The sequence below is a fragment of the Aspergillus melleus genome (genome assembly GCF_016097325.1).
Source record: "Aspergillus melleus strain CBS 546.65 chromosome Unknown contig4, whole genome shotgun sequence".
Lineage (NCBI taxonomy): Eukaryota > Fungi > Ascomycota > Eurotiomycetes > Eurotiales > Aspergillaceae > Aspergillus > Aspergillus melleus.
Window position 1 is genome coordinate 1,769,417 of NW_025763373.1, and position 13,157 is coordinate 1,782,573.

General features: G+C 47.5%; 3 protein-coding genes and 1 non-coding gene across 4 annotated transcripts; 2 read left to right on the forward strand and 2 right to left on the reverse strand.

Annotated features, from left to right (window-relative positions):
* Positions 1–4,857: 4,857 nt before the first annotated feature.
* LDX57_007541 (putative bZIP transcription factor) lies at positions 4,858–6,855 on the forward strand (the record flags this gene model as incomplete). The annotated part of the gene is made up of 2 exons (XM_046089257.1): positions 4,858–5,666; positions 5,736–6,855. The coding sequence occupies 2 exons, from the start codon at positions 4,858–4,860 to the stop codon at positions 6,853–6,855; spliced, it is 1,929 nt and encodes a 642-aa protein (XP_045945227.1).
* Positions 6,856–8,652: 1,797 nt separating this feature from the next.
* On the forward strand, positions 8,653–8,746 carry LDX57_007542. Its single transcript has one exon. It is a non-coding gene; the product is annotated as a tRNA-Leu (tRNA).
* A 938-nt stretch (positions 8,747–9,684) lies between these two features.
* LDX57_007543 (cysteine hydrolase) lies at positions 9,685–10,370 on the reverse strand (the record flags this gene model as incomplete). Its single annotated transcript, XM_046089258.1, has 3 exons — positions 9,685–9,897; positions 9,960–10,163; positions 10,227–10,370. The coding sequence occupies 3 exons, from the start codon at positions 10,368–10,370 to the stop codon at positions 9,685–9,687; spliced, it is 561 nt and encodes a 186-aa protein (XP_045945228.1).
* Positions 10,371–11,370: 1,000 nt separating this feature from the next.
* On the reverse strand, positions 11,371–12,229 carry PPH1 (Serine/threonine-protein phosphatase PP2A catalytic subunit; the record flags this gene model as incomplete). Its single annotated transcript, XM_046089259.1, has 4 exons — positions 11,371–11,443; positions 11,503–11,575; positions 11,639–12,172; positions 12,226–12,229. The coding sequence occupies 4 exons, from the start codon at positions 12,227–12,229 to the stop codon at positions 11,371–11,373; spliced, it is 684 nt and encodes a 227-aa protein (XP_045945229.1).
* Between the last annotated feature and the right edge of the window lie 928 nt (positions 12,230–13,157).

Genomic DNA, 13,157 nt, shown 5'->3' on the forward strand with positions numbered 1-13,157 from the left:
GGTTCTTTTCTTCCCTCATCTTCTTGTTTCATCTTATCGAAGGATTAACGAGGTGGCCCGGTTCAGGCTGCAGGCTGCTACATATTCTCTACTCCCGAACCATTCCGTATCCATACTAGAACAAACCGCTCAGAATGGCCAATTGGCTAGTCTATACTTACCCCCATCTGAGCGATGTGGTTCGCACCAAGGATTCCCCGGACGCTGGTAGGTGCGCTGAGTGCGCTTGACGGTCAAGGTGAGCGTTGTGGAGCGGGTGTGGTTCTTTCTACTCCGTATGGGCCGTGGATGATGGATGGGCCTGACCCTCGAGCTAAACTAGGTAGACTACGCCGGAGGTAGGCAAGTACGTTGTTTACTATGGAGTTAGTTCGTTCGTTTAGTTAGTGCTACTTACCTACCTACCTACGTACACCGTATACCTACGGGTGCTCCGTAGATACTACTATTGCTAGTTACGAGCTAAATGGGAATGGACTCAGGTACCACGTTTTCTCTTTCCCCTTTGGCCTATGACATAGAGTCTCAGGTAAATTGCGATCACCATTGTCTGGTCTGTTCTGGTTTGGTGGATGGAGTAGATTGGGCTGAAAGTGAGGGAGTATGAGGTCATTTCTTTCCTTTTTGATTCACTCTGGTAGTCTTTGTTTTTGTTTTTTCTTTTTGTTTTTTTTTTTTTTTTTTTCTCCTTTGTATGGGAGCGATGAGTCACGACTCATCGGAGAACAAACAGTTGAGGATCTTAGTACGTAGTAGGAGATATGCCTTAGGCAAGTATACCTACCTACCTACCTACCATATACAGCATGTAGTAACCAACTACTAACGGATTACCTAAATAGCTAACCAAACAAACAATGACAAACCATATCCCGTCAGACAACCGGAAGAAGAACACACCAAACAAATTCCAATAGAATAAAACAAACTAAATCGTCAAAAAGACCATGAGTATAACAACCGCTATTATGACATCAACCCCTACCCAGGAAGAAAAAGCGAGATAACGCCCATCAGTAAGGGGAAATAGCCATGCCATGCCATGCCATATGGCCATGTCATGTCATTAGTGGATACAAAATCTCCGTACTATGGAATGATGCGCTGCAAGACCCGAAGAGAAATCAAATATAGTGAAGCCCTGAATCATCAAACATGCTCTCCCTCCTCTTTGGATTATAGTATCATGTTGTTGTTGTCCGAGCGTTGTAGTACAAGTACCTAGCATTTTACCTAGATGGGTAGTAAGTCCTGTAGGTATGTATGTAGGTACGTAGGTAACCTTAGTGCCTGAAACCGAGCACCCAGATAGGTAATGTACACCGTCAGCCATTAAAATGATCAATAGTACTATACATACACACCTAGGTAGTCTAGAAAGAGAGAGGGGAAAGGGAAGGAGACGGGAGGGTGTGAAAATCCGACTCAACACCCACGTTTACCCATCATAGTAAAGACCAATCGAAGAAAGAAATAGAGTCACAGCTATGAGAAGAGCTCTCATATGCTAGGCTAGTTCTGTCTCAACCCAAGCACCGCCTCGTCTTCTGCATGAGCACCCAGAACGCGCTTGCTTGACCTGAAACTAACCCCCCATCGGTGCAATGAGAGCAGCGACGCGGTGGCCGATGGGCACATCCGTCGTGTTTTGCTTTCTTTGCTTTTTTTAATCTTCCCCTCCCCTCCGCTCCCCTCCCGGGGAGATGGGTTATGGGTGCGTGCTTTGCTGCTTACAGTACTAGGTAGGTAGGGAACTTGGCTCGAGGATGTATGTTGTATGTACATGTACCTATGGGATGATGACGCTAAGTCATTATGCCTAGTTACCGGTACCTAGTATGTACGATGGATGTATGTATTATGTAGGCATGTATGTTTTTTTTGATGATTGATTGCGGAGAAAGTATGATCGAGCAGTAATATTGACGGTTAGAAATTAGAGAATGAGTGAATGACAAAAGCACTGATGCCTTACTTTCTTTCCTCTCTGACAGTAGTTTTTATTATTCTGCTCACTTTCCGCGGGAACAACAACGTGGGCTACTTACCTCCTGGCCTCACCCTACTTGGATAGTTTAGTCATGAGTATTGTTCACTAACTAACTGACTAGCTCACTACGTACTACGAAGGCCACTCGACCGAAAGGGCGTTTTTAGTAATGATGCGACCAGATGAGAGATCTACGACGAGTTGCGGGATCAGGCTGACTAACGGGTGTTTCAGGGTTGGAGAAGCAGGCAGAGAGAGACCGAGGACGATGCAATGCAGCGTGGTCGGGTTCCGTCCCCCAGAGTTCTAAGGAAATACATTCCTCGAAGTAGGTAAAAAAGAAAAGATTATGCAGTTCATAACCTGGCCCCCGCACCCTATTCGCGACCTTTCGCTGGGCTGGTCCAGATTGAAACTTGCACCGTCCGTGCTTCTTCTGCATCTGGGCCTGCTCCAGTGTCCCGCAGTACATACTGTCATCATGTTTTTTTGTTGAAACCATGGAAAAAAGCACGGGCAGGGCAAGGGGACTAACCCAAACGGCAAAAGGGCCCTTGGGTGGTGGATCATTAGATCATTGGATCACTAACGGGCCGGCCCTAACTGTACCGGAGAATGAAATGGAAGGGAATGAGTATGTAGCGAAAGGTCCATGTTAGATGAGGGTTCATTCAGTTCGAGATGCAGGTCTACTTTTGGGCTACAGTGAACAACCTTAAGGGGGGTGAGATCTCAAGAACAATAATAGTACGATCCGGGGAGGCGTAATCCAGACTTTCCTCAGGCACTGTCGCGTAGGACCTGCTGATGGGTTTGAGGGTAAACCGTACCCTTCTGGTCGGGGATGATTGGCCATGTTGGACCGAGGGGAAGGGCCGGTTGATACAGTATTGTATGACCGCCGGTCCATCTGATCAGTGCCCCTTCACAAGTAAGAATGGTACGGTTCTGTAAGCAGGGAAACCCATCCTATCCCGGGAGTCGATCATGGGATGATGAACACTGACGGCGCGCACAGACGGACTCCTTGGTTTTTCCTTTTTTTTTTTTTTTTTTTATTATGATTTTTGATTTTGGCTTTGGGCATCATCCAAGGCCAAGACTTCCAAGGCTTGAGGGTAGGCGGGTGAGTTCAGGTACCTACCAACACCTTGGAAGAATCGACTGCAACGGTGAGGATTGGGAAGAGTCACTCAGTGCCAATCATCCGAGTTCATTTGTGACGGGGGGTATAGGAGGGGTGAACCTGTGCCTGAGTCAGGCTGCGAGAGTCCAGGAACTTTCCCAGGGACACTGAGACTGACGCCGAGCAAGAGAAGCGAGACGAGAGTGAGAGAGGGAGAGAATGGACGGTCAGACTAGCCGAATGGGGAAAGGAGGGGGTACGGTAAGAGCGACGGATTTCGGGGTGGCCTTGATAGGCTGTCGATAAACACAGAATCTGACTGTGGTACTTCGCAATGTACTGGAGAAGTATCGGGTACTCAACACAATAGCCATGTCTTTTTCTCATTTGACTAGATTGAGGACGGATCTTGAGATAGGTATACTTCGTCGGTAGACGCGGGGGAATTCGGGCAGAATGGCGTGCAAGTGGGGGGTCAAATCTCATACAGAATCCACGGATACCAACGAGCGGTAGGTGGTATGTACCACCTACCGACGGAGTACATGTCGACATGATGGCATCGCTCGTGGTCTGACAGGATGAAGATTAATCATCCAGGACAAAAGCACAATGCTTATTCATCCCCGATTCCCAGGGCTCGCCGGGTGCCAAAAGGGAAGTTTCCCCTGCCAGACGCACGTCTGCCCAACGAAGCATCCAATGACCGCCGTTCGTTAATCTCGGGAACCCTCAGAAATCGTCGCCTCGCCTTTTGGCTTTTCCGCTGACCGCTGGATGAGTTGATGCCGTCCTGGCGATTAGTCCGCTCGGCCTACTGGGTCCTCACGGTCGGCGTTAGTTTAGGGTCGATGGGCTTTCGTTTGGGGGGTTTTTATGGTCATTTTGGTTGGATTTTGTCCATTTTTCCTGCCTTTCCATGGTCGGCGGTAGTAGGCGTAGTATCATGATCATTGGGATTATTCTTATTTGATTTCTTGATTTTTATTTTTATTTTTATTTTTATTTCCATTTTCATTTTCATTTTTTGGTCTGTGGATTTTCTTTGATTTTCTCTTCTAATTTACTCTTAATTCTAATTTCTTTTTGATTTAATGTTTATTTAATTTTAATCGATTTTATTTGATCGTTCTAACCTTCTGGTTGATCGGCTCTGATCAGAACCCAAGTGCTACTAGTAAGAGGTACCTGGAAGAGACGCTCTCGCATGGTTCCTAATTAAGATATATGGACTTCCCCCTCCCTCGTCACTTGCCCTTCTCCCTCCATCATCAACACCATCGATTATACTGCCCGGGAAACTCTCCTCTAGAGGGCTTTTCCTTTGATCACAAGAGACCTCGTCCTTATTTTCCTCTTCATCACATCTGATCTTCTCCTTCCCCCCCTCTCCTCCCCTGCTCCTTTTATTATTCTTCTACTCCTCCCTCTCCCACTTTACCACTACTACGACCGACTTTACCTAGTCTCTTCTTCCTGCATATTTTCCCCCTTCTCTTCAATACCTATCAACTCTTCTCCATTCTATTTACTTTCTTTTCCCTCCCTCCCGTTACACCTGATTCTTCCTCGATTTTTCTCTCTTTCAATAACCAACCACCCAAAACCCCGCACCGACTGGGATTTTTACTTTCCGTACACCCATTTTACACACCGCCTCTTGATTTACTCTACAATCAAGGCCATCAATCTTTTTTGTTATCCTGTTCTATTTTCATCCGATTTTCACACTGGCATAGTCATGGCGAGATATTCTCAACCGTCTTTTGACTTCTACCAACAATCCCCCTCGACGTTGGATGCAAAACCCTCGTTTCCTGAAGAGGACGAGATGAGTGTATTGGATGATAAGATCTTGGATTCGACATCACCAGAACTTTCTTCCTCCATGGCCGACCCTCGGCGTTCCTCCTATGACCATGCGCCGGATGCCTTTACGCATCGAGATTCCGTCTGGTCGGAATTTTCTCAATCAGTCTCCAGCAACCAGTCCCGACACAACTCCCAAGTCGGCCATCAGTTCTTTGAATCCGCTCCCAACCCGTTTATGCGGGTAGACGGCGCCCACCCAGCCTCGGCATATGGCCAGCATGCCTCCTGGTCGCTTTCCAAGGATTCGGGTTCGTGTACGCCGACCGCCATGTACGAGCATTTCCCCTCAGAGATGGACAACGGCTCGTCAGCGCCCTTCTCCGGCGGGGCCGTTGGCCCCGTGAGCGCCATCAATCTGTCCTCCATGTCATACCGTCCCAACATGGCCTTCGCGGCTTCCGGTGCCGTCGCCATGTCGCCGCAGTCCAGCCAGGGCTGGATGCCGGCCTCGACTGACATGCCGGATGCCGCTTCTCGTCCCACGAAAAGTCCTACCTATCGGAACAGCTCTCCCTTGAGCGTCCGACGGGATGGTATCCGGAAGAAGAACGCTCGCTTTGAAATACCAGCAGAGCGCACGTTGAGTAACATCGACCAGCTGATCAGTCAGTCCAGCAATGAGGAGGAGATCAAGGAGTTGAAGCAACAAAAGCGACTGTTGCGAAACCGTCAGGCTGCGTAAGTGTCTCCGCCAACGTCCCCACCCCGCTATCTGATAACAAGTTCACTAACAACCCGTTTTCACAGTCTGGACTCTCGTCAACGGAAGAAGCTCCACACCGAGAAACTAGAGGAGGAAAAGAAGCAATACACCCAGGCCCTCAACGATCTTGAGGAAGAGCTGCAGAACATGAGGCTGCGGGAAGCCGAGCTGCTTCGCGAGAAGAGCGAATGGATTGCCGCCCAGCAAGAGATCACCCAATACATCAACACCATGCACATGGATAAGGATGAGATGATTCGGGTACACACGTTGGAGACCACCGAGCTCCGCAAGAAGAACAACATTCTCAAGGAGACCGTGGAGAAGCTCGAGCGACATGCCAGAACCGCCCCTGCTCCCTCCAACCTGGCGAACGAGTTCTCCGACTTTGAGAATTTGACCATGAGCAATAGCCCGTGGGAAGACTTTACGATGGTCAACAGCTTGTCTCTTGACTCCGACCCCGTCACCTCTGCTCCTACCGGGCAGCCGTCCTCTCTTGTGTCGACGAACGACCGGAGCGCCGAGAAGTCCAACGACTATCCGTTCAGCTGGAACGCTTTCTACATGTGCCTGCTCTTCGGTGCCTTCATCGCCTCCAACAACAACAACTCGTTGTCTGCCCGCGTGATTCCCCAGTTGTCGGAAGAGTATCGGGCCGAGTCGGCCAACGTTCTACGGGCTGTGCTGTCTTCCTCCCCGCCCGAGCTCGCTCATCCCATGGGCCAGGCCGCCGTCGCTTCGTCGTCGGCTGCTCCCCTCCCGACCACCATCAGCGGGGCGGAGATGGCTCAGATGTCGGCCGGCACCGTTCACTCCAACCTGGATGAGCTTCACAATGCGCTTGCGATGCCAACGAAGGAGCAAGAGCAAGAACAGGTCTTCTCTCTGAACGCGGACCAGTACAATTCTTTGACTACCTACGAGGACACCAATGTCAACTACAAATCCCAGCAGCCCTCCAACCTCCAGCAGGCGCTGGCTGCCATGCGCGGTAGTGCGCCCGGGAACAAGATTCCCGGCAAATCTACCTCGGATGTCTACTCGAGATCGCTGATGTGGGATCGCGTTCCCGAGAAAGTGATCCGCGATTTCCGCCGCATGGTCCAGGATTATGGTGCTTCCCCCGTCAAGGAAGAGGAATCGGGCTTCGGTCAAGCCTGAATGGGTTCAAAAAATGAACCCTCACCCGATGATATCGAGGTCTAACCGTATACTGCCCATGTCCGACTTATCCTCACCTTGTTCAGAGCAAAACCATTCTGCCTAGCCTTTCTTTTCGAACAAAGAAAACAACCTGACCGGTCTATGAATTCTCCCTTTTGCTTTCTTCGTTCGCCTTTGCCGTCTTCTGTTCGTTTACCAGATTACTTGCACATTGTGCCTTTCGATACACGACTATTGACCAACTTAAGCCAGAATTAGCCATATGCATGCATAGACAGCTTACCATTTACTTCGACTGGATATATGACCTTTAACGGACTAGCTTTTCATGACTGCGTCTGACGAATTAGCGATGTGTTTTATATGTTTTTCGCACTTCTTCGGATCATTTCGGCGTACATTTGATCTTCTATTCTTCGGGACCTGGGCCGAGGAAATGAATTTAACGGACCGATCAGAACATTTTGCATTTCTGTGTATATTGCTTTGGATTTCACCTTTCGATCTCGGTCTTTTTCGGACCACCTTTACTCTCTTCTTGTTTATTCTTGCTCTTCCTGGGGAGGTACGGATTGGACTACTCTGAACTTGTTGACCACCAGTAACACGGTACCACGGAACGGGTTTTGACTTTGACCTCTGAACATTGCATTTGGGCTTTTGTGTACTTGGGATTTTGTGTTTCCGCGTTTAGCCATTGATTCTTCTGTTGCATTTGCGAGTGGGTTGGATTCAGCCGAGGGCGGCATTTCTGCTATGATTATGATACGACTGATGTCTATGATGGGAACGTCTGTTAATGTCTATCTGTTTGATGATTTTGTTGTTTGTTGGACAGCCGGGCTGCTATGTCCGGGATGGTCCTTTGAGCGTTTTACGATCTTTTCACTCTCCTTTGTCAGATACTTCTTCGAGGCCATTTCAGAGGATTGGATTTGGCCTCCTCTTTACACACGGCTTTTTCGAGCCATATTTGGGCTTCGGTCCGCGCCACTCTTTTGAGAAATTACATTTCATATGTTTCTACCTGTTCATATGGCTCTTCTGTACTGTATATATGGACAGATGGTGTCTACGATGATGACCTGGTCTAATGACAGTAATCTGGCACATACATCAGGAGTTGAAAAAGTAAATGCCATAGTAGTACAGAACACTACTTGTAGAACTGTCTAAGAAAAGGTTTGTGTGCTCTGGATTTATTTCCAGGGGGCGGTCACGGGTTCTGGCACTTGAAGTGTCGCGCGTCTACGAGAGAGTAACTTCACCCTTTTCATGAGTTGCGGAACAGAAGGAATTGCCTCCCTCTTGATAACGCGCCCGGTCAATGCGCTGTTTCTAATGACAGCTTCTGGTCTTTCAGCTTCGATCTCATCTGCGCTTGATTCTCTGGGACTGAGCATCCTCTGTCTATCTGTCCAACCTGCACTCTCGTTCCATGGCCACTTCCGCCTCTGTCCTGAATGTTATCTTTTCGGCGGATCTCACTCCCACTGAACATCTCATTCTGAAGCATTTCATTGAAGCCGCCGACGATTCAGAGTTGGCTGCGCGGTATCTTCACTCGAGACTTCACCAAAGTGAAAATGTGGAGACATGTCTGCGTTCATTCAAGCACGAGTGGAGACACTTGGTGTTCAAATGTTGAATTTCTGTTCCATTGTCCCGTTGTTCCAAGCTGATTAATCGCAGTGACGAGCTTTGACTCAATACCTGTCGCTTTCAGAACATCAAGATATGATTAATAGTAATAGTGTATATATAAAGAGGCATAAAGTGGATCCTATTACAAACGGCAAGGTGGCCGAGTGGTTAAGGCGTCAGATTTAAGTCACTACGTTGATCCCTGATGACGAAAGTCGCACGAGTTCGAACCTCGTTCTTGCCATCATCTTTTTTTTTATATCAACGATATCTATAAGATGATCTGCAGCCAATCAGCATTCATGACCAACTATGACTTTTATGAGAGTGTTCTGCCGGTATATAGTGTGGCCCACTTTTTAAAAGATAGAGATTGAGATAGAGGGTGATGGAATCACACACCCTCACTCACTAGCATTCACACACACACACATTCACACAATTGACAACGTCACCCAACATCGTCCCTTTTGGAATTCACCCTTATCGATGCAACAAATCCCACTACCGTCACCATAGCAAGCTACAGTTTGTGGAAGTGTGCTTTGAATGTGATACCTGGTTCACAGATCCGGGAGAATGGGAGTTTCATTGCTTTGAGAATTTGCAGCGACCAGATACGCTTCTTCGCTGTGATCCGCTAATGTTTCGCAATGCTCCTCTTAAAGCAGGACTTTGTCCCTTTGTCTTGGAAGTAGACATCTCGGCCCATCAAAAAGAATGACTCAGTATGTTAACAGATCGCTCCGAATGGTACGCACATATTCAATCTCATGTTATGGGATTGACAAAATTCGAATGCAAGCATCCCGCTTGCCAACTAAATCTCCAGAGTCGAGAGAGCTTCTCATTCATCACCATATAGACGCTCATTGCTGGAACCCGAGAAAAGCATCATCTAAGAAAAGACAGTATGATTCATGTATGTAGGTAGCCTTCGAGCAGCGATTAGTGTGGTGGACGGTTTCTCTGTGTATTTATCCAGATTGATAAACTTTCATGAACCTTCTCTCCAGCCAGAAACTTTGTAGCTTGTTTGTACAAGCCTTGAATCAAGGAACGTATGAAAGCGGTCACAGGCTCTCATGGAATAAACGGTTGCTATACGCACGTGGAAGATAACTTTTTAAGGCAACTACAAATAAAACACGTCAATGTAATATTCGTTACATCTATTATCTACTAAGACTGCTTCAGAGCTTGCAATGCCTGATCAAGGGTAATAACTTGAAGGTTCATCTTGGGCATAAGAGTCTCCAGCGTAATCTTAGAAACCTCTGAGTGTTGGGTGGGCGGAACTTCCAGAACATTATCTGAAATAACGAAAATGTTGAAATCCAGATCGAACAACCGGTAGACAGTGGCCATGACGACACCAGACAAGCTCAATCCAGACTGGAGGGAAAGTCAGTAAAAGATGCAGTTGCGGTATGAACTATTGCCACTTCAACACTTACGATAACAACTGTATCAATACTCTGGGCTTTGAGAATTTGCTCCAAGTTGTTTCCGGTAGTGGCTGACCATCTGGCCTTTCGAAGTACGACATCCTTCTCATCAACAGTGAAGCGGGGGTCGATCTCAACACCAGGGGTACCGGTCTCAAAGGTGCCAAATGGTTCAAGGAGTTTCGAAAAAGGTGTCTTGAGCCGCAGGTCTGGCTGTCCATGGTTGAATTGCAACGTGGTAAAAACAGTCAGTGGCCGATTGCTCTTCTAGTGGACAGCATTATTCCATCGAGAGTAATTGGCAATGAGCGATTGGCCTTCTGGTGACTCTTCAACTGCGTTCAGAAGAAGGGCCATCCAGTCAAGATTGAGGACAGCATAGTTCTTGCCGAAGTTAACACTGTTCGCGGAAGAGCTCATGGTGTCTTGAGAAAAGTTGGACTTGGACTTGGGGTAAGTGTAGATTGAAGCTCAATTGACAGGATGCGGAGGGTTCTTATCTTCGTTCAATTCCGACATGGGCTTTTTGTTGCGGGTTTGATGACCTGGGTACTGAGTTCAAAATTCCACAGGAAATCCTTTGTGGTGGCTATAGACATCGGAGTTCAGTTCAATGCCGCCAGGAACTGTCTTCTCAACTCCGGGCCTTCGGGCGACCGCGGAAGCTCATGATGAAATCACCGCTCTTGCAGACATATCTTGTGGACATATTTTATTCAAGAAGTGCAGCTGCTAGCGCCAGCATTCATCTTGCTTGATGCTTGTTCGCTGCTGGTGGTACGAGTTTTGTCATGCCTATGATCAATGGCGTCGGGGCAGGAGCTACATTCACTATATGCGCTGCTGTGCAGTTCGTCTCGTTGATCGGCCCTTTCTTTCAATGGAGATTTGCTGCACGCTGGAGAAAAGAAACGGAACAAAGGAATAGAGCCGCCGGGGTTAGTGAATAGATTAAGTCAGTGACATCTCCTGGGTTCCTAGCACACTTGAGAGTACTGGAGGCTCACGGGCATTGCAGAGTAACGAATCATCTTAGTCTCCGCCACTTATACATTGAATACAAACTTTCAAAGCCAACTAGATTCTCGGTGGGCTATTGAGCATTTAGAGTCTGTCATTGACAAGGGTTTGACCACGACTGCCTCTGGGAGCAGGATTGAGTCATTTCGCTGTGTTGTGAAGCGCATTGCCAGGGTTCAGTTACCAGGGTTCAGTAAAAGACAGACTATGCGACCCAGCAGCTTTCCTATCAACCCTGAGAGACACCTAGTAGATTTTTCGGTAGAAGGCATTGACTCGTACGTTTGCAAAGCCTAGATACGGCATTTAGAGAGCACTATCAATTTGCCAGTAGTGTTTGCATTTTGGTATTTGCGAAGGACAAGATTTAATTCTTTCTGATCACTGCTGGCTCTCCCAACTAGAAGAAATAATCCGGTATTCGTCGTCCTACTTTGGGCTCGACGTTTCTGGGAGCTGGATCGAATTGGATGCTGAAGATTGGATGAGCATCGTTAGCTCAGCGAAAGTGTTTTCAGATTCACAGACTTACAATTTATATGCAAGATGCTCGTCCACTTCCATAATGGCAGCTTGGTTTCCACAACGATAGCAGTAATTAGGTGCTAAATATACTCGATAAGCTGATTTTGGTTCCTAATTTCTTTTCATGTCAGACGGATACATACCAGAGAAAACCGTAACGACATTTTCAGGATGAGACCAGAAATAACCATCCATCACCATTTGATGAGCTCGTGCAATAAGACTCAAGCTGTTATTATTAAGAAATGACTCTGAAATATCGGCTCCGAACGTGTATCCCGCTCCACGGGGCGAGATACCCCATCCAGATCTTTCATCTGGGTCACTCCATAGTAAATCGCACATTGGACCTTCGTGAGGGGGTTCTTGTACGCGGTCCAGTGCTCTAATATTATCAAGAGTGTCGATGGATGGACTTAGACCTCCGTGGAGGCAAAATATTTGATTTTCCACCAATGCAGTAATTGGGAAATAGTCGAAAAGATCGGTGAAATACTGCCAGACATTGGCGCTCCCGTACTTCCTCAAGCACTCATCGTAAAAGCCGTAAACTTGAGTAATTTGCCGCGATTCGTGGTTTCCCCGGAGAATGGTGATCCGCTGGGGGAAGCGAATCTTGAGGGCCACAAGAAGACTCACTGTCTCTACAGAGTGGTATCCACGGTCGACATAATCACCTTGGCCACTTTGGTCAATAATACCAGACGAGCGAGGAGAGGCAGAAGCTTACCCATGAACAGATAATTAGTATCTGGGCATGGCCCACCGATGAGAAACAGTTCTATCAAGTCATGGAATTGGCCGTGAATATCTCCACATACTGTGACAGGACATTTCTATAGCCACGCCTGTCAGCTCACTCATTCACGTTATCCATTGTCAGACATAATTAATGGGCGGTGGATACATACGACAGGTTGGACATTTGCTTCCGATCGCACTACCTCTTGTGCCTGCAAGGGTCATGGAGTGATTAATTGTTATCCACATATTCCAAGGATGAGATTATTACCTTATCGCATAGTCTTCTTACTTCGTCTTCAGAAAGCGATTTACACTCTTTCAGTCTTTCGATCCACTCATCAAGTTCGGTAGTCGGCCGAACATTGGTGGGAAGGGAGGCCTTGGATAACAAAGATTTCCCAGCGGTAGAGGGCGTGACCTTTTCCATTGACTGTTTAGGGGCTGGAGACGGTATTCTGATGAGATGTGAATTAAGAGTTACGCGTCTGACCCAATCAAACTGTTGGAAGTCTTGGAATGTATTGTTCTGCCAATGGATTTTGCTGTGCGTAAGCGAAGGGCTCGAGAGATCGATTTCTCAGGTCATCATTGGACTACAAGAATCTGCTACGTACCTCGTAGATATGCTCAAAGGCAATGATAGATGTAAGAATAGGTTGGAAGCGTTGGAATACATTGAGAGTTACTTTCAAGAGGGACTGGAATACGCATATGATGACGTCTTGTGCAGCGAGGGCTAGGCGGAGTTGAGGATCTTTCCAGTTCTCCTCGGAGTTCAAAGTGGATAAAGGGCAAAGGATCTGGGCCGAACCAGCGCGGAGTTGAGCGGGCTCAGGCAAGATTATGTCATCCGATAGCATAGTATATCGACCAGACAGCACATTTCGAGTCCGCCGACTCTTGCCTCCCAAATCCTCC